Source organism: Taudactylus pleione, unplaced genomic scaffold, assembly GCF_031769625.1.
Source record: "Taudactylus pleione unplaced genomic scaffold, aTauple2 ptg000917l, whole genome shotgun sequence".
NCBI classification, from domain to species: Eukaryota; Metazoa; Chordata; class Amphibia; order Anura; family Myobatrachidae; genus Taudactylus; species Taudactylus pleione.
The window spans coordinates 1,459,020-1,481,532 of record NW_028285318.1 but is presented as its reverse complement, the minus strand read 5'-3'; the positions used below and the strand labels follow the sequence as shown (position 1 = coordinate 1,481,532).

General features: G+C 43.0%; 1 protein-coding gene across 1 annotated transcript in view; it reads left to right on the top strand.

The window, feature by feature from the left end:
* The window catches only part of MYO10 (myosin X), a 293,546-nt gene that overhangs the window by 138,621 nt on the left and 132,412 nt on the right, over nt 1-22,513 (top strand). Inside the window, exons 5-9 of the mRNA XM_088459632.1 lie at nt 10,250-10,384; nt 13,168-13,292; nt 20,095-20,108; nt 20,201-20,285; nt 21,923-22,026. Coding sequence (XP_088315758.1) covers nt 10,250-10,384; nt 13,168-13,292; nt 20,095-20,108; nt 20,201-20,285; nt 21,923-22,026 — 463 coding nt within the window. The remainder of the gene's footprint in view (nt 1-10,249; nt 10,385-13,167; nt 13,293-20,094; nt 20,109-20,200; nt 20,286-21,922; nt 22,027-22,513) is intronic.

The following is a 22,513-nucleotide window of genomic DNA, read 5'->3' as shown; positions in this document are numbered from 1 at the left end:
CCATGAATAAAGAATGGTACCAAAACATCCTCCAAGAGTAACTTCTCCCAATCATCCAAGAAGAGTTTGGTGACAAACAATGCCTTTTCCAGCATGATGGAGCACCTTGCCATAAGGCAAAAGTGATAACTAAGTGGCTCGGGGAACAAAACATCAAAATTTTGGGTCCATGGCCAGGAAACTCCTCAGACCTTAATTCCATTGAGAACTTTTGGTCAATCTTCAAGAGGGGGTGGACAAACAAAAACTCACAATTTCTGACAAACTCCAAGGATTGGTTAGGCATGAATGGGCGGCCATCAGTTAGTATGTGGCCCAGAAGTTGATTGACAGCATGCCAGGGCGAATTGCAGAGGTCTTGATAAAGATGGGTCAACACTGCAAATATTGACTCTTTGCATAAACTTAATGTAATTATCAATAAAAGTCTTTGACACTTATGAAATGCTTGTAATTTTACTTCAGTATAACATAGTAACATCTGACAAATAGGTCTAAAAACACTAAAGCAGCAAACTTTGTGAAAACCAATACTTGTGTCATTCTCAAAACTTTTGGCCATGGCTGTAGTCACTTGTTTCAAAATAGCTCCTAGCTTGGCCCCTCCATTCTGTAGAAGATCTATGTCTCATCCACATGCATTACTTGCTCCCACTTCTGGTTATAGGACCTTTTTTAAAACTAAGAGGTCTATGTACTAAGCTTTGGATGGAGATAAAGTACCAACCAATCAGCTCCTAACTGTTATTTTTCAAACACAGCCTGTAAAGTGACAAGAGCTGCTTGGTTGGTACTTTATCTCCGTCCACTTAATCTCTCTCCAAGGCTTAGTACATAGACCTCTAAGTGCCCTCACTACTACAACAAGACATTCCTCTAGCCTTCTATCCGTTGTATTCCCTAAAAACTAACCTCTTCTGACAAGCTCTCCAAGTAACCTACTGTACTCAGTCTTCCTAAAGCTACTGTACCTGATACTACTCCTCTACACAGTTTACTTGAGCTTCTATTTATTCCCTTCCTATTCTTTGGCTGGAACAAATACATGTGAACAGTGATTGTGCGTCCACACTGGATGACTTTAATGATCCACGGATGATCACTGCTATGTCATTCATTAACAATGCACTGTCTGCTAGTGATATCACTAGGTTTAATGTGCAGCAATCAAACCTGGCGACCATCGCTAGTGACTGCGGGAGCAAGCAATTGCCGGTACACACTGAGCGATGTAAGCGGTATGTCGTTACAAACGGGCATATCGGCACAACATCGCTCCAGTGTGTACCCGGCTTTAAGCAACCCACTGACCACCGAACCAACACTGCTATGTGACCGGATAAAATAGCCTCCTGAAGCACTTCTCCCACTGCAGTCTGAATGGTACAATAGCACTTAGCGTCATGTACTAATCCAGGGCTTGACAAATTTTTCTAAAATCTAGAAGCCAGGATGAAAGTGTAGAAGCCAGATGACTGTCCGCCCAAAAAAAGTACAGGAGTGATTGAGTGTGTTATGCAACTGTTATACACACTATACTAGTCCACAAAATGGTCACCGTTGAATGGATATGGTAACATGGAGGCCCCCTCACTGCTCTGTACAGCTTTTCTGCTTCACCACCACCCTCCATTAATAACGTACCACATTTCATATAAAACAATGGTGCTAGACAACAGAACCCCCCTCCCCTCATGGTCACGCCACTATCCCTCTGAAGCTGCTCCGCAATCCCTGGCCATGCATAGACACTATTACCGGAGAGCTTTATGCAGCCAGGGATAGGAGACAGTAGACAGCCGGGACGTATATAGGAGGATCAGCGTAGACTGAGACAGAGAGCAAGGGTCAGAGCAGGCCAGAATGGAGAGGAGTCGTCAGTGCAGGCTGGGATGGAGAGAAGGAGTCAGCGCAGGATGGGACAGACAGGAGGAGTCGGCACAGGCCAGGACGGACACAGGCTCAACAGTCACCGCAGACGACACTCAGCACATGCACTCCTGTGCATGAAATGAACACCGCACTACTATAGGCACGAATCTCCGCAGGAGCTGATGAGGATCTGCTTTCTCCCTCACTGCAAAATCTGGTAGCCAGGCAGCAAAATCTGGTAGCCATGGCAACCTGGCCCCTGGGATTTGTCAAACCCTGTACTAATTTTTTCCCTATAGATGGTAAGCTTGCAAGATGGTGGCTCTTCCTTATTTGCCTGTCTGTGGCTACCCGGTTATGTTTTATTACTGTGTGTGTTCCAACTTGTAAAACATTGTGGAATTTGGTATTATATATTAATGTGGGATGCGGTTAATATACCGAAACCCGGGATGCAGTCTGCCGGGATACCGGCACTGGAATCCTGATCAGCGTGGGAAGACCGGCGATGGAATCTTGACATGGCTAAAGATGCAGACGCCGGAATTCCGATAGCCGGCATCCTGAGTACGAGTACAGCAGGGCCGGATAGGTGTTAGCCGCGGGGGGGGGGGGGTGTGTGTGTGTGTGTGTTAGATTTAGGCGCCCCGGGGAAAAGTTAGGGTTAGGCTGCTGGAGGGGGGAGGTTAGGGTTAGGCTCCAGATAGGGGGGGGTTAGGGTTAGGCACCACCAGTGGGAGGTTAGGCACTAAGGGGGGAGGGTTAGGTTTAGGCACTTACCGGGAGGGTTAGGTTTAGGCACTTACCGGGAGGGTTAGGGTGAGGGGTAGGGAGGGTTAGTATCAGGGTGCAGGAAAGGAGGGTTAGGGGTAAATAGGACAAGGGAACATTACTTACCGTTCCCCTGTTGGGATTGTAAGCATCGGGATGCCGCTGTCAGTATATTTACAGCCGGCATCCTAAGTGTCGGGATATCATACCTAACCCATTAACGTTAATAAACAACACATGGTCATAAATGCAACTTTCCAACCAAAATTCTAAGTCAATTTTTATTGACAAATCCCGTTTTATGTATTAGTGATGACTAATGTGTAAATTGGGGTATGGCACCCAAGGCATGCGTAATGTGAGTCATTTCCTATGTACAAATAGTTTTCAAGTTAAAACTATTCAGATTAGCAACTGTAAAGTCCTGGGAATGCTTTGTCCTAAAATAACTCTGCTGAGATGATTTAGGGTGATATCCTACCATGAAACAAAATAATTAAATTAAAAGGCAAATCTAATCTGTAAGCTTTTTTCTCTCTTTTAGCCATTAGTTCAGAAGTCTTAAGCTGGCCACACACTAGACCAACTTACATCCAACCAGCCAACTTGTTGATTGGTTGGAATGAAAATCTGGTAAGGAATGGGAGTAAATGATGATCAGCAATTTGCTCCTAAATGCCAGAAAACAGATGATAATGGTCGTCAGACAAGTTTGTTAAATGTTTGATCTAAACTATTTGTTCAAACAACAGTTTTTGTCCATTTTCCAGCATTTAGGAACAAATTGCTGATTGTTGTTTGCTTCCATACCTTACCAGATTTTCATTCCAACCGATCAACTAGTTGGCTGGTTGGACAGATAATCATTAGATGTGTGGCCAGCTTTAGGCATATATCGCCCCCTTGTGGCTTTAAACATATTGCTTATGTTTATAAATTGATAAAGATATATTTGGAATACTTTTTTTTAGCTTAACGTGAAGCAAAGATAGTGTGTAATTTAGCATTCAGTTATTATTAAATCATGACTTATCTTGTAAGTATTGTAAAGTATAAAGCAAAATAGCTGTTACTGGAAAGGCATTCAAAATGAACATATACTATATAATATTATAAGATTTCTTATAGTCAAATGATACTACACAAAATGCTGTGACTTCAGCTCTGTGAGCACACAACTAAGTTATGTTAGAACACAAAACACCATCAACTAGCCTTTATATTTAGAATATACTAAACATTTTTGGGAGGATATATACTTAAAAAGTACAAAAACATAAATGAGCAGTAATCTAAAGCAACCAATAAGCAGTTAGCATTGATTTAAATAAGCCTCAGGGGTCTATTTACTAAGCAGTGTTAGGAGACAGAGTGAAAAGTGTTAAGGTGCCAGCCAATCAGCTCCCACCTGTAATTTTTCAAACACAGCCTGTGAGATGACAGTTGGGAGCTGATTGGCTGGCACCTTATCACTTTTCACTCTGTCTCCTAACACTGCTTAGCAAATAGACCACTCAGTCTCAAAGGAAATGATAGACAGCCATAAATTAATGCCAGAAATGCCAAGATATTCAAAACTTTTATACCTGGTGTCTGGAAACAATATGCACTGTGAGCTTAGGAGCTCATTCAGACACGCTCGCTAGATACGTTCGCTCGCACAATGCGTATGCAAATTTGGGAAGGCAGGCGATCGCACGGCAAGGCATTAGCACGCCCACTATGTCTTGATGTGCGATCGCATTGTGTATGCAGACGCCCGCCAGCCTGTCTTAAGACGCCCACTTGCGCACGTCATCTCCAGGAAGTGTATGCAACCATCGGTACATCGGGTGCTATCTGATCCGATCGCTGCGCTTGTGGCTGACCATAACTACCAAAAGCACTTCAGTTTAAAATCCAGCCAGGTGACGTGTACTATGACGCTGTCTCTAAATCGTGCATGCCTCTGAAACGCCGTTGAGACGCTCAGGCACGCCTGCGTTTGCACCCCCATTCCCCCGTTTTTAACGGCCAGCCCCTGTCTTCACTCACAAATGGCTTCTCCTGTCACTCATTCTGCTGGACAGTCTATGCGCAGCAAGCGAACGCTTCCCGATCTCTCGCACTGGTTTGCGCACGCGCACTGTGATGCATGTGCATGCGCAGATTGCAAACATCAGCTGTCTGCGTGCAAACGCTTGCTAGCGAGCGGGTCTGAATCAGGTCCTTAATCCAGAGTTGTCCAAAAAATGGGCATCATTTATGCTAGAATAAGAGCATATGAAAAATATCTGGCAAATGCAATCTGCCCCTGCATTAGAAGCATATGCGTCATGTGTACAGGAGGTGTATTTACACTTATACAAATATAATTATAACGTAATATCCTCTGCGGAAAGGGCTTAAAAAGGTGTCTATTCATTTATATAATGTAACTGAGATCAGCTTATTGTTGTGATTCATCATCATCATAGATGTACACGTGCACTGTAGCATGTGCAAAAGTTATATCAGACATATATTCGCATATTTACTGGTGGGCATCTTCCACATTGGTGTAAACAGACCTTTGCTGTAGTTGACTCTTAACTGTTGTGTTCCACCTCTCCAGTCAGATGTGTTTAAAAAAATGACAGTTAGGAACTGATTGGTTGGTACTTTATCTCCTTACACTTTTTCTCTCTTCAAGGCTTAGTACATAGACCCCCTCAGTCACTGAAGTACATGCACTGTTAGTGGGTGAGACAGTGTGCGGCTGTGTGGCCTGTGACGTCACCCCACTGCATTGCCATCTGTTGGTAATGGCTCCGGCTGTGTATGAGCCGCCAAGATTCTGAAGAGCCCAGCGCTGCCCGGGCCAGAAGTTAGCAAAGGCTGGTTGATGCCATTTTGTGTTCTAACGTGACTTGCAGTGTGCTCACAGAGCATTGTGTATAATATTATCTGCGCTTTGTTGAGGTCCTATCTGATTTACTCTCATTTTCATTCTACCTCATCGCAGCCCTGCAGTGGTTACAAATCAAGCAACAGCATTGTTTTTCTTTGTAGTTTTCCTTCTGGCGCCAAGTTACAAGACGCTGAGTTTTTAATAAGAGATTATTTATTACCTCACTGCAGCTCTTCTCGATTGGCTAAAGCTGCCCAAATGAGTTTACAGTTTGCGTTTTATTTGGCCATTTACACTGTTCTCGGCACCATCAGCAGAGTTTATTTTTAGTTAAACAGTCCCTGCTTCTCTCACTTTATGAATTCCTTATGCACTACTGTACTGAGACTCTGCTTTTCAATGCCATAATTATGATACTGTAAATAAATTGCATAAGGGATGATGTTTAACTTTGTAGCTAAACCTAAACATACTGTTGTGGCTGGTTTGGCCGCAGATGTGTTTCTCCCCCCCCCCACACACACACACTCTCTCTTCTTATAATTACAGCAATCATCTCTTTAGTACATGGCAGGGTGATGAAATGCAAATTATTTAATCCAAAATATGTATTAAATTCAACCTACATAATTTGTGACTGTTTTCATTTAATTTGTTAGTATTATCACATAATATTACTATCAAATTTATTTACACAGTTATTTGTTGTTTATGTTGTGTAATTAGTTTAAAGAATAATTTCACCAAAAGTTAAATAAGTAATTAATTTGAGGAAGAATTGCCCATCACACTGTGGACCTAATTCAGACCCGCTCGCGGGGGCGTTGCTGCCCATACGGAGGCGTTCCCATGGGAACGCCTACCGTCTGGGTCCGGCCCCACTGACATCACTAGTGATGTCAGTGGGAGTGCTTTTGGCTCTGATAGAGCCAAAAGCACTCCTGGGCTTGCGGCAGCGAGACCCTACCGCAGGGTCTCATCGCAAGCCCGATGGTCGCGATGTTCTTGACCATCGCGACCATCTTTTTGGCCGCTCGCTATAGCTGTGGGTGGTCACCCACAGCTATGCGAGCGGCCGGGAGGCCGCTCCATTTTTAGGTAGGGCCCTGATTCAGAGCGAGCGCTCTGGTCACAGCGTCCGGCTCTGAATCAGGCCCTGTGCTGGATTTGAAGCACTAAAATGTATATAGTTACAAGTATTTTGCATATATGAATGTTCCCCTTGTATATTGAAATGTTAATTTATATGTGCACTGATTTCAGTATGTGTACATGGAAATGTGATTATCAGTACACATATACAAATGAATAGTCACTGGTATTTATAACTAATAGTATCTATAGTAATACAGTCAGACTGCATTTTGCATTCCCTGAATTTATACCTTCCGGCATAGGGATGCAGTCGGCATTCAGGCGTACTGGCGCCAAAATCCCAGCACCAGTATCCTGACCGCCGGCATCCCGAAGGTAAGTATCGGGGTGTTAGGGGGAGGTTAGGGTTAGCTAGCGGGGTTAGTGTTAGGCATTAGGGGGAGGGTTAGGGTTAGGCACCGGTTAGGGAGTATTAGGATTAGGGTGCGGGGAGGGGGAGGCTAGGTTTAGGCACTAAGGGGAGGTTAGGTTTAGGCACTGGGGGGGGATCTTAGGTTTAGGGTGTGGGGAGGGGGAGGCTAGGTTTAGGCACGAGGGGGGAAGGTTAGGGTTAGGCACCGGGAGGGTGGGTTAGGGTAGGGGTTAGGGTAAGGGTTAGAAAAATACTTATTGTTACTTCCTATGGGTGTCGGGATTCTGGCTGTCGGGATGCCGCTGACTGTATTCTGACCAGCGGCATCCCAACAACCGGGATTTCATACCCACCCCAGGCATATACACAACTTTTTTTTACATTTCTGTACTATTTCTAATGCATTATTTTGGATAAATTTCTCATTCTTATTCACGCCATTCTTTGCCAGATTTGAGATAACCAAAACATTATTGAAAACAGGATAGTATCTCATGCGCTGAGAAGGGTACTGTATAGATTAATACTTCATTGTTACACTTCTGCTGTGCAAAACTAGTCCCATACTCTCCATAAATGGGAGCCTAGCAATATAGGACTGTTAAATGTAGTGTCAGCACTTATGATATAAGTGGTCAAACAACCTCTTACCCAAACATGAAATATGGGCTGCAATTGGCAAATAAGGAATGACACAACAAAAAATTGATAATCGATAATCAAATGACTTATTGGTTAGATTAATGGTGTCATAATACAACTCACTATTGTCACGGATAAACAAAATTAATTTTTTTTTATCAAAATAGTTTTCATTATTGTAGACAAAAATGGTTAGAGGAAAAAGTAAAATTACAAATAATTAAAAAATACAGAATCACAAATAAAAAATCAGGTATAAATATAAAACATAAAAGAAAATTGAAATTCGCACTTAAAACTGCAATGCATGTCACAGCACCTGGCCCTTCCTCAGGCAGTGTCGAATGCAGAGTAATTCATGTTTTAGTGATATAAAAGTTACTAATACTGTACATATGATACATACTATACAAAGTTGCTTAACATTTTAAAATATTTCATTTACACTTTGCTGCTGAGTCCAAAAATTCCAGGGGGGATTTTTAAAACCCAAGACAGTTGTCAACTATATAGATATATGTTTGCTCAAATGACATTTGATTTTAGTTTTGTAAGTTACATTATTTTGATGATGTGATTTTTAGGACAGACTGTTTATCATAAAGCAGCATAGTCATACTTGACTACTTTTGAAAACTAGTTTCAGGGAGACTATAGACATTAGAATGTGCCGCGCGACGGGCAACGCGATGCTGAGGGGGCATGTCATGCTCTGCCCAAAGGGCATGTCTAGCTCTATTGCCGCTAAGGGGTGTGTCCTGCAGTGGCCGGTGAAAACAAAAGTACTAAGTGCAGCAGGCTGCCAGAGCGGGTTTGTGTATAGTGGTATGTGTAGTCACAAAGGAATCACTAATATACATGTTCATTGCGTCCAAGTCAGAATCAGCCCAGTATATGTCTCTGGTTGACTCAACCAAAATGAGTCCCCTAACAAATTATTTTTGAAACCTCCACTGGTTGGGCACACAGGGGTCAGTGCCAGACTACACACACACACTGGCGGCAGAGCCAGCCTACACACACACAAGGGACAGTGCCAGCCTATGGAGCTGCTGCAGGTAAAACTACAGCCACTCACATCGGGAACGGGCACTCCTCCTCCTCTAGCCTCTCCTCCCAAGCTCCCAGCTGCTTCCTCGCTGTCACTCACCTCACCAGTGCTGCTCTCCACGCCAGGCCAGCAGCTCTACCAGGCCGGGTAGCTGCTGCCTGACTTGCTTGGCCTCAGTGTGGAGAGGTGAGTGTAGCACGATCCCTTTCAGGCACTCCCCGCCGATCCCAATAGTGGATGCTGGGGCAAATATGCTTGTCTCCTTTGATGCATCCTTCCCTATGTCTGTATCGGGAGAAGGGAGCTCCGCAAGGCTGTGCAGGTGCTCCCCGCCACGCTCCATTGGAAGCCCCGGATCGTATGCGCCGCTGTTGCTGTGTAGTGCTCACCTCACTGTTGCAGTCATCGATGACTAAGCACTTGCCGGCGGGACAGGCTGCAAGTGTCCCTAAAGTCCGGGGGATCTGGTGACTCCATTGCGCCGGGCTCCGTCATGACATTCTCTCACCCATGCTCCTCCCCATCACATCCGTGGAAGCAGTGGGGAATCCAGGATTTTATTTATCTTTCCAGGGCAGCGGAAGACTCCACAGTGAACCTGGAGTCTCCCGCAGGATGCGGGAGGGTAGGCAACTAAGAGTATTGTTAACTACAATTTGCCTTGTGTTTTCATCTTATTTTGCTTGAAGTTTGTAGACTTTATTGTTAGACTTTTTTCTTAATTTTCATTTTCCTTATATAATCTAGATTTCATATATTTTAAGATGTAGGTTGATGATTAAGGAGCCTATTTATAATTGGTGGTGTAATGGGAGCATTACGTATTGCTATATATCAAAGTGATACATAGTGCAGTTGCGCCTATATTTATTAATTTGTCACTGTAAAAATCTTACTACTATGCAGTTGTGGGTTGAAATTTTTATGTCAACCTTTTGACACTGCCGACCCTTTGTACATGTCGACCAGCTTCCTTGGTGACATTTACTGTGTCGACCTTTTGTCCCTGTCGAAAAAGATTGCCTAGACACTGTCAACCTTTTAACTGTGTATCTATAGTCCGGATAGCGCATATTACTTACCTCTGCTGACTAGCAGGCAGCAAACCTTACGAGATAACAGTTTGATAACTTCTCATCTACGACACAAACGCCGCTGTATAGTGACAGTCTGCCAGGGATTCAGAGTGCAGATCACTTACCTCACTGACCTCACTGACTATCACTACTTTGGAGATGGTAGAAAGTCACAGCAAGGGCCCCAGGACACTGGACACTGGGACAGAAATGCAGCTGTAGTATTCTATCATGGCACCCTGGCATCTTTTCTGCTTCCAGTAAGCCACAAAAAGTGCTAGGTACCATATGGCCTTTGTGCTGTGCATTAGTGTAGTAGACATATAAATAGTCATAAGGTGTGCAGAAGATGATAACAAATTTAACTCTGCTGGACAATCTTAAGTGACATAAGTTTGTTTTCAACTAGATACAAACATTTATCTTGTATACTTTAATATACAATGTTTTATTTTTTTCAGTGGTGAAAGTGGGGCAGGAAAGACAGAAAGCACAAAGCTCATTTTAAAGTACCTATCTGCAATGAGCCAACATTCCCTGGAAGTTTCATCAAAAGAAAAGACAGCCAGCGTGGAACAAGCAATATTGGAAAGCAGGTAATAATGATGTCATATTGGAACAAGCAATATTGGGAAGCAGGTAATAATGATGTCATATTGGCACAAGCAATATTGAAAAGCAGGTAATAATGATGTCATATTGGAACAAGCAATATTGGGAAGCAGGTAATAATGATGTCATATTGGCACAAGCAATATTGCAAAGCAGGTAATAATGATGTCATATTGGCACAAGCAATATTGCAAAGCAGGTAATAATGATGTCATATTGGAACAAGCAATATTGGAAAGCAGGTAATAATGATGTCATATTGCACAAGCAATTTTGCAAAGCAGGTAATAATGGTGTCATATTGGAACAAGTAATATTGGGAAGCAGGTAATAATGATGTCATATTGGCACAAGCAATATTGCAAAGCAGGTAATAATGATGTCATATTGGCACAAGCAATATTGCAAAGCAAGTAATAATGATGTCATATTGGAACAAGCAATATTGGAAAGCAGGTAATAATGATGTCATATTGGAACAATCACTATTGCAAAGCAGGTAATAATGATGTCATATTGGAACAAGCAATATTGGAAAGCAGGTAATAATGATTTCCTATTAATATTGTCCACAAGCTTGTGCTTGTTACCAGCAGCTCTAGGTAATACCCCTTTTCCACCAAAATTCTGGGTCTGACCCGGAGTTGGTACAGAGTTCCTGTCTAGATCAGACCCGGAATTTAGCTGGTGACGACACGGGATATTCCGGAGTCGGCGCCGCTCACACCGGAGTCGGGTCTGTTTTTTATGAAGGGAGTTACATGTTCCCACTATTTATACATATATGTCGATGACGGGTGGACGTACATGTACTCACTGTGGCTTATATGCTCTCAGTAACCACGCAGGAAACTGAAAAGGGGGTGAGGCCTAAACACAACAGAGATCTGAAATGAAAAAGGAATTATAGAAGGTAGTGTGGTGGCCTCTCTGTAGCAAAACTTTTTAACCTAGATGTTTTGCTGTTCCTCTGTAACAGTGATGGAGGTCTCCGGTGGGGAAAAGGAGCAGGTTAGCTGCATACAAGTGAAGTAGGCCTCCTGTACAAACTGATCTTTACACCATCCCTGGCAGTTACTATAGTACTGTGTTCAGTTTTCATCTGTGTAAAATGTGTAAGATACCATCTAACTTGTCAGGTCCTGCTCCATGTCCCTTCAAGCATCTAGCAGGCTACATACAGTATTGGGATGTGAGTGACAAGATGACACCTCACCGCAGTTGTGTTTTACTAATTTAATGTCAGTACAGGGAATATGCCCTGCATATGTGTGCAATCATTCTCATGCCCCAAAACCCCATGCCTTTATTTTTTTTTACCTTGGGGAAAAAAAGTGGTTGGTAAAGAACAAGTAGGACAAACATACTGAAACAAAAAGAAATTCTGTAGGTTTGTCTGTTTTTTTAAAGCAGATTAATGTCAATGAACCGACCCTTTAGAAGCTGATTGGTTGGTATGGGCAACTTCTCCACTTTATCTATTTCCAAGATTTGGTAAATCACATTGTCTTGATAAATACAAATATTGCAATGTAGGAGAAGTTTAGCATATTTGTCCTAGTACCTCTCCCGGTTCTACTAGACATGACTACCAGGTATACAATAATAAAATCCAGGTATTTGGTATGGTATGATAGAATACAGCACATCCAGAGGCAGTATAGGTGCTTGGTGCTATTCACAGAGCAGGTAACCGTGGAGAAGTTATTTACTTCTCCAACAGCGCCTCCGCTCCGTGGATGAATCGCATCACCATACTTTAGTATGGTGAGTGCATTTCATTAAAGGATGGAAAGCTCTGCTGTCCAATTCTCCTTTGTGTTCATACTCGCCATCTCAGGATAGCGTAATCTGAACACCGCCACAAAGCGGGCAGGGAAGTTGCAGCCTCCCCTGACCTCAGCCGCTGGGGAATGCGCAGGAAGGACTTGCCTACGCTTTCCGGATGCCCACCCTTGACCGCAGCCAAAGACAGGACCGTCGGACCCCTGGACAGCGCATAAAGATGTCTGAGAGGTAAGTAAACATGAATTGCTACTTAACAAAGGTATATATCACATCGAACCAATGTGATATATAGTGAAAAGTAACAATTCAGTTTTCGTTTTGCTCATGAATAGACCATACTGGTTTTGTGTCAGAGTCTACTGTGCATGTGTAGGTCTCTGGGAACATGGTGCCCATGCCATGTTGCCGGAGACTTCTCTAACACCGGGAAAATTGCCACCACACGGAGCGGTAAGTATAATTATGGTTGCAGGGTGTGCAGTGTGGGTCCACCTGGACCCAGGGACCCATGTGCATGGGCTCATCCCAGTTTCCTACCATTTTATCATCTTTTTATTACATTGTCAAACTGTTACACTTTCATTCCCTGGATTAGTTCAATGTTCTAACGTATTTTCTCGATAAGTATTTATTATGTACAGATATGGACTATTATTTTTTTAACACAAGGCTGAATTACCCTTTACCCACACAGAAAGGGTGACTCCCATTGCCACTGCCTTTCCTATCTGTGATGCACTGTTAACCTTGGAGAAGTTGGAGACAGCCATTAAGATGGAATGCAGGAAACTACTGGCAAAGTGAATTTATAGTCAATAAAGAATGTTATCATTTAGATACTATAATATTTGATGCAAACACAAGATGTTGTATAAATGCCATTCCACAATAGACTTACTCAACTTTTGTTAGTGGTAAGCTGATTTATCTATACTGGATGTAATGTGATATTCATTTGTTTTTACGTTTATTTTCACAGCCCAATCATGGAAGCCTTTGGGAATGCGAAGACTGTTTACAATAATAACTCCAGTCGCTTTGGGAAGTTCATTCAACTGAGTATATGTCAAAAAGGGCACATTCAGGGAGGACGGATTGTAGATTGTATCCTTTTCAGTAGTCAGGTTACAGTTTGTATATAATGTTAGCAATGTAATGCCAATAATTAAGGCTTAATTCTGCTTATTACCCTGTCAAGTATAATTATCCACACTCTCATCTGGATAAATGTCACAGGCACTTCTCAGTTTTCTAACCAAAATCATAACCTTTCTTTTGCTGATTACCTCTACTGTCAAAGCAATGAGAACATTAACTTGAATTCCCAAAAAAATAAAACAATTGAATAATTATTTAGCAGGTATGTACCACTGTTACCTAATGGACTATGGCCCTGATTCAAAGCCGGACGCTCTGAATCAGGGCGTTTCTTTTTTCTTTTTTGGAGCGGCCTCCTGGCTCCTGACCACCCACAGCTATAGCGAGCGGCCATGATGATGGTCGCGATGGTCAAGACCATCGCGACCATCGGGCTTGCGATGAGACCCTTGTGGTAAGGTCTCGTTCATCGCAAGCCCCAGAGAGCTTTCGGCTCTAACAGAGCCGGAAGCCCTCCACTAACATCACGAGTGTTGTCAGTGGGGCCGCCCCCAAACGAGAACGCCTCCGTTTGGACATCCACCCCCTCCGGCCCGCCCACCAAACGTGGCGAGCTGTCACTTAACATCGACAGCTCGCCCCCTTTGGTGCGAGACCCGGAGCAACGGATTGCCCGTCGCTAGCCGGGTCTCGCGCATGCACACGACAGAGCCGGCTCCGTCATGCGCTGTGTGCCACCATCGATCCGGTTGCGAGTGCTCAGTGCTTACGACCGGGTCTGAATCAGGCCCTATATACAGAACCTACAAGACAGGAAATTCAAAAGATATACAAATCACCGCTCCTTATACTATACACTTATTTCTACTTACTTGAGCATACAGATGTGTCCTTACTTGTCTTTTCTGCAGTCACGCCAAACTGCCCCTCTCGGTGCGGCTGGTCCCGTGAGACTCTGCTAGCACCTGGCGTCTTTTTTGCGCCAAAAATGCATCTTAACTGCAAATGTGATATAACTAGGACACACCAGGAGACTGTGCTGATTAATTTGATATGTGACACTTGTATATCTGTATGTGACTGAGTCTCTGAATCTGTATATGAAGTGCTGTGATACAGCTTTTTTCCATGCCAAGTTCCGTTTCCAGTCGCACACAGATATACAAATGTCACAGATGCATTTTCGGCAGAGTACCACGGGGCCTGGCGGCTCACTCACGCTAGGCATATCGCGCTGCATAGCGTATTGAGGCTAGATGAGCAAGGACACATCTAAATAATAATTATTTTATTTATAAAGTGCTCTTTCTCCAATAGTACTAAAGCTTCTTAACAGATAATAAAACTTAGGGCATGATTTAGAGATGTACGCAAACCGGATAGTTTGCGTACATCTCCTAAGGCGGGAGGGCTGTGCATGCGCAGGACCCATTCTGCACATGTGCAGAACGGGTACTGTGAGATTGCTCACAGTACCCCTTCACCCCAGCTTGATTGACAGGCTGTTGCCGTTTGGGGGCGAGGAGGGGGCGGTCACCGGGTCCATTTTACAACGGGGAGGGGGGGGGGGCGTTTTGTAAGCATGCTGAAGCCAGGATCTGGGTCTTCCGATGCACATTTCCTGGAGCCGACTGAGCAGTGCAGCCAGTCTGAGTAAGTGTAGGCTTACTCAGATGACCGATAACTGATGGATTGCGGTTATCCGATGCTGGTCTTTGGAAGCAGCAGTTGGTTCAGTGATGCTGGCAGGAGGCGTCTTTTGTCCTCAGGTGCCTCCTGCTGCATTATCATATTTTAGCATCGCTGCTGCATCCAAAAATGTAGCAGTAATGCTATTAGCGTCCATCTCTGAATCACCCCCATAATACAGTACAGAAACTATGAACTCAACAAATAGGTTTTGCTTTGCAAGAAATGCAGAGACAAAGGGGTTACTACAACGGGTGTGGCAGCCATTTTGGGTCATCCGTAGCAAGGATTTTTCATCCTATCAGGTGGGCCAGCCATTCTAGATGCACTACATAGAATTACACTGGGCAGAAAAGGCAATGCTTGAAATTGATGACACGGGGGGATTCAATCAGCCATGATAAGCCGTGATAAACGGCCTATTGCGCAATTAAACACTTGCAATCCTATTAACCGTGGTTTTCGCGTGTGCAATTTCTACATAACATTTAGTGCAAATTACTTTTCATCACCTCCTGAGTAGGTGAAAAGTTGGGGAAAATCCCTATTCTAAGGTAAAAATGTTGTGGCTTGATTCAGAACCACTGGGACACCCTCCTTAATGACTAATTAGGCAAAAATATTTTTTAATTATCTTCATTTGGTCAATAATGACATGTAATTTTTGGGGTGATAAAATGCAAAGTGCACTAAAATGGGTTAATTGATGTGGGACAGGTATACGGGGGTTCTATATGAATGGGACAGGTGTTTTTAAGGTTGCAGGTGGGTGTTGAGGCATATATTGAAGTTTTTTTAAGTGTGTCTTAAATGACACAAATATATTCATATATGCATTTCTATGCACCCCCAATTTTAGTAGAATATTTATTTAGCGAAAACAACACTTGCTTTCTAACATTATTTGACTGTATTAGAAGTATGTATATAACAGCCATTTGACACAATTTAAGAACCCCTAATACTTTTATTAGGGCCAATAATACACTTCTGTACTGTTATCCTATATCACTTTGCTTTTTTGGGGGGTACACAGGGCCGGTTCTCCCGTTACGCATGGTACGCAGCTGCGTAAGGTGCCACATAGTGAAGGGCGCCTCAGCTGCGTACCATGCGGGCCGCGGTGCAGACTGTGTCTCTGTGACACAGCTGCACCGCGTGTGTAGCGCTGACCGGACGGAGTTCAGTCAGCGCTACACAGCACAAACACAGCCGCCGGCGCCGGCAGCTGTGTGTTTGCTTTAGCAGCTGATGAGAGTCAGACAGACTCTCATCGGCTGCTGCTCCCACTGCCGGAGCCGGACATCTTCCGGCTCCCGCAGTGGGTAATGGGAGTGACGTCATGACGTGACGTCATTCCCATAATGCAAAGCGGCGGACGGAGGAGCTGGTATCGGCGGCGGGAGCAGGAGCGGGTTTCAGGTAAGTGGGTTTTTTTTAATTTTCATTACGTCTCTACTGCGGGGGCACTACAAGGGGGATTACTAGTGGGGGAATACTACTTATGACACTACAGGGGGTAATACTACTGGGGGGCGCTACAAGGGGGGATTACTAGGGGGGGAATACTACTTATGACACTACAGGGGGTAATACTACTGGAGGACGCTACAAGGGGGGATTACTAGGGGGGGAATACTACTTATGACACTACAGGGGGTAATACTACTGGGGGGCGCTACAAGGGGGGATTACTAGGGGGGGAATACTACTTATGACACTACAGGGGGTAATACTACTGGGAGGCGCTACAAGGAGGGATTACTAGGGGGGGAATACTACTGGGGGGCACTACAAGGGGGGATTACTAGGGGGGGAACACTACAGGGGGTAATTCTACTGGGGGCACTACAAGGGGGGATTACTGGGGGGGATACTACTGGGGACACCACAGGGGGTATTTCTACTGGGGGCACTACAAGGGGGGATTACTAGGGGGGGGAATACTACTTATGACACTACAGGGGGTAATACTACTGGGGGGCGCTAGAAGGGGGGATTACTAGGGGGGAAATACTACTTATGACACTACAGGGGGTAATACTACTGGGGGGCGCTACAAGGAGGGATTACTAGGGGGGGAATACTACTTATGACACTACAGGGGGTAATACTACTGGGGGGGCACTACAAGGGGGGGAATACTACTGGGGACACTACAGGGGGTAATTCTACTGGGGGCACTACAAGGGGGGATTACTAGGGGGGAATACTACTTATGACACTACAAGGGGTAATACTACTGGGGGGCAGTACAAGGGGGGATTACTAGGGGGGGAATACTACTGGGGACACTACAGGGGGGAATACTACTGGGGACACTACAGGGGGTAATACTACTGGGGACACTACTGGGGGCACTACTACTGGGGGCACTACAGGGGGTAATACTACTGGGGACACTACAGGGGGTAATACTACTGGGGGCACTACAGAGGGTAATACTACTGGGGACACTACAGGGGGGATACTACTGGGGGCACTATAAGGGGGGGATTACTACTGGGGGCACTACAAGGGGGGGATTACTACTAGGGGCACTACAAGGGGGGGACCACTACTGGGGGCACTATATAAAGGGCACTGCATAGTGGGTACCACTACTGGGGGCACTGCATAGGGGGGGAGTACTACTGGGGCACTATATAAGGGGAATACTACTGGGGGCACAAGGGGCACTGCACAGGGGGGACCACTACCGGGGGCACTGTAAAAGGGGCACTGCATAGGGGGTACCACTACTGGGGGCACTGCATAGGGGGACTACTACTGGGGGCACTATATAAGGGGAATACTACTGGGGGCACAAGGAGCACTGCACAGGGGGGACCACTACCGGTGGCACTGTAAAAGGGGCACTGCATAGGGGGGTGCCAAAAAAATTTACTTGCTTACCAAAAAATTTGGGCTAGGGCCGGCCATGGGGGTACAGGCAGATTTCCCCATTTTTGCTTATACTTATCGTGAGTAAAAGCAGCAAGAATTATCGCACGATTCTTGCAACGTGACTTTTGCAATTGAATTGCGCAAATAAAAACAGGAGCGTGATTAGGCGTGTTAAGCAAAATTATTGTGCGATGTGTGCGAAAACTTAACATGTGACAAGTTAACGCTTTTACGCGGCTAATTGAGTTCCTCCTTAATGGGTGAGATAAAAATACTCGGCGAGATCCTTGCAAAGTTCATCACAACCATACATTTTTCATTCTACACAGAGTAGCAGGCGAGGCAGCCATGTTGGGCACACTACAATTGGTTACAATGTGTGAGTAAGCAGTAAATGGAAATAAGACAAACCAGGATGAATGAGTGTACTAATAGGATACCCACTGATAAACAATTCCATGGGTTGCTCGTCCTGCTCTTGAAAGTACCAGGCAAGGCAGCCATCTAGGGCATATGGGGAAATTACACACACAACGATTGTACTTACATTATGCTTCTGTGTGATTTATTTCCCCATAATCATCTGTGATTAGGTACAAGTTTGTTGGATAGAGATCAATGATCCCTAGCCATCCCTATTCTTATTGCATTTCTTTGCCTGTAGGGCTCAGATCGCACACACTAAATATCATGATTTGAACAAGCCATAAGGATTACGTGTAGGGCAGTTGGTATGCACTAATGCAGGACATTGAAGTGTACATCTATGACCACCTGTGAATGTGTCTGTTTAACACATGGCTTTAATTTGTAAGTATAACAATGACTTGAGAAGGGCTAACAAGCTTCTCATCATTCTAAACAAGCCACTGTATATATAATCAGTGTCCAGCATATCATTTGATTCTTAGGGCCGTATTCAATTAGTTGCGAAAAATGTCGCCCCTTTTTACGTAGTTTCGCAATGCACTCTCCTGCTTTTCACCCTATCCAATTACAAAACACACGAAAACGCATATGTGCGATAATTGTGCATGGCGAAACTAGCCAAAAGTACAGCACATTTTTGGGAAATCAGTCTGTATCAGTCTGGAAAAATGCTGTAGTTAATTTGGGGGTACATTAAAATGGGTGCAAGTATATTTTTGTGTCTATAAAGTGCAGTTTTAATAAATAAAAAAAATACACCTGCTGCAGCCACCTGCATTCTTAAAAACACATGTCCCATCCATACAGCCCCCAAATACCTGACCCAGTACTTTAAACCCATTTTCCTACACTTTTTAAATTTTCACCCCAAAAATGACATGTCTTTATTGGGGGGAATTAAACTAATGAAAGCATTGTTTTTAAGCCTAATTTGTTAAATGGGGAGGGGGGGGGGGGGGCAAATGGTTCTGAACCAAGTCCCCACATTTCTAGCCAAAATGGGGATTTTGCACATTTTATCACCTGCTCTGAAATGGGAAAAGCGAACACACTGGCAATTGGGTAGCTAGATACACACGTATGTGCGTAAAATTCACACCTGCAAATGCATTTTGCCAAACGCGACTTTTCTCACCTAATTGAATACAGCCCATATTGTTTTAACTAAATTTATGCTGTGAAGTGTAATGACTATTTATTAACAAAATGGTCCAAGAGATGAAGTGATGCCGTGGGTCTTACCATAAAAACCAACAATTTAACATTCCCTATACTTCTAGTTTACACTGAAAAACCTCAAATGACCCAGATAGTTAGTACTGTGAATCATGCAATATAATTATACAGAAATATAATTGTAGCATGTTTTGTCAAATGTTTGTGCACCATGTTTGCACAGAAATATGAACAGTGAAGTGGTGCAACTTTAGGAAGCTAGGTGGACCAAGGAGATGTCCATCATGGACACTGCCATTTTGTGAAAGCCTGTGTCTATGGATACACAATGACATTATTTACATGCAGATCTGCATTGGAGATTCGGGGATTAGATGTATTGCCCACATTAGTCACTATTGTTTACTATACACTTGCATTATTGAAAAGAGGTTATTTTTGCAGCTGCTGCTGCTATTTGACGTTTGAGTAGATTTAGCGCATATTAGTCAAATATACAGGAACTGGTGCGCCCCTGTGAACATCCTGTTTAAATCACTTTAAATGTAAGCATCACTATGTTGGTTCCTGACTTTTCATTTTGGATCACGAGTTATGAATCTTTAACTTCAATGTTCTCATAATAAAGATTTATTAGAAAAGGTTAGTGAGCAGTTTTCTTATTTCGTATATTCCTTCCTCCCCCGCTGCTGACATTGTAGAGTGTAACCAAGGCCTGTTTTTCCTCTTTGTAGAATCGTGTAGTCCGCCAGAATCCTCAGGAGAGAAATTACCACATATTCTATGCACTGCTGGAGGGAGCAGGGAAGGAGGAGAGAGGTATCAGTAACACAACACCTGCAGTATAATGTAGCTTCATTCAATAACCTTGCAGTTAAGCCCTTAATCAGTCTTGACTATAACTTCCTTAATATTCTGTGTACTTTAAGATAGTTATCTGAACTGTTCTTTGTAGTAACTGTATTGGACACATTGATTTACTGACAACAGTTAATATAAATATTGAATAAAAAGTCCTAATAAATTAACAAAAAGTATTACATGGGAATGTAAAAATGTATGTAAGAATAATCATACTTTTTTGTATTACATTTTTAAAACGAAAGTAAACCATAAAATGAAAATATGAATTATTAAGTTAAATAACAGAATTGTTTATCGTAGTCTTAACAAAGTATGTCCAGTCGTCACAGCTAACACTATTCATGCTTTGAAGGGGGAAGAAAGATAACATACCTTGCTGGAATGGGGAGTGTGTAGGGCAGTGCAGGGAAGTATAAGGCTCCATAAAGGATTACAGGGGGCATTCTTGAACCTAAAAAAAATATTGAAAAAAAATCTACAGTAGCACAAAGTAAAGTTTCTAGTAGCACAGGAAAGTAGATATATTTAATACAAGTCAGTCATTTGATCGGGAATAATTCCATAAAGCCAACCTCTTCCCCAGGGCGTTCCAAATTTCTGATGCCCAGTGCTCACATATGTTATACCCAATGATACAATTGAAATTCATGTTACAATAGAGACTGGGTACGATCTCCAAAAGATTAGAGACCAAAAGTATTAAAGGAATCATGAATATTTGTGTTTACAAAGTTATGATTGTCAAATTGGTTAATCTCTAATGACTGATAGCTGGATCATGTTGTATACGCAGTATAACTGGACAGTTATGTAAGAAGAATTAGGCTGGTAAGAGGATCACTAAGTAAGTTCCAACTTACAGAATTAATTATTTTGTCTTCGTTAAAAGTTATCACCTTGGCACCAGTGCACAACTGCCTCCAACAAATAGTTTCTTTCCTATTTGTTACAATTTATAAACGGTCATTTTTCAACTGGTAACAAAACAATAGATTAGGAATACGTATAATATACTGCTGAGAAGCAAAGGATGTGCTCAAAATTGTCTTCTATGTACAGCGCAATAGTGATAGAAATATTTTGCATACATACCGGCCAACAACCCTGCAAAGAATATCAAGGCAAGTCCACTCTTCTGCTCCAGCAGCCATTTACACAAAAGTTCTACCCTTTTGTGTCCCAAATATCAAGAATGTGCTGATAAAATAGGGACTGTTGATAGGTATTTTTATTATTCTTGTTATCTGTTTGCAATATGTTACAGTGCTCCACAGCACAAGATAGTGGGGAACGTGGGACATACATAAAACATGGACAAATAAGTGCAAGCACAAATACATAGGACAGGGATGGCACTGGTTATGAGAACTTCCAACCTAGTGGGAAAGGCATGGGTGCCAACATATTCTTCTGTTTTGTGCTTTATCTCATATATACAGGGTAGCTGTTATGTATTTTGTATCACGTGGTCCTTTGTGCCTCATTAATATGTATTTCATACATGTCTCGGGTAATGTGTGCATGAGCATATACCGTTGAAAGTGTAATATTTTCTCCGGGTAATTACCACTTCATCTGTATCTGTTCCACAGATGCCTTTTATTTATTGCAACCAGAGAAATACCACTACTTGAATCAGTCTGGATGTATCACAGATGAGACTATCAGTGACAAGGAGACATTTCAAGAAGTAAAAGTAAGGCGACAGACATTATGGACATTATAATCTTGAGTCTATAAGGATAATTCACAAACAGCTAAAAGGGCAATTATGCAGCAAGTTCTATATTTTATTTACTGTTCTGGTGGAAAGACCCTGCATTTATGTCTCAAGATGGGGTGTCTGTGGAGTTGCAGCAATCTGCATCATTGGGGTATTCTTCATGCAATAAATATTAGGCATTAGTTTGTTTCATTTTGAGGGAATAGATTATTTAAATGAGTTACAGTGCACTGCACCTCTACTCCTAATGCCGCTCATACATGATTCTAACTGTATATAATTCATGTGTATAAGGGTAGAGTCTTACCCAAATTGTGGCTGGGTGTTTTGTTAATGTACCTTACCCTTACTTTTTGCTTTCTGCATTCCCCCATTGGAACAAAAAAGAAAAATAAATCTCAATAAATGTGTTAAAGTTAAAGAAATTGCCCAAATAATCCATATCTGTCATTAGAAAGTA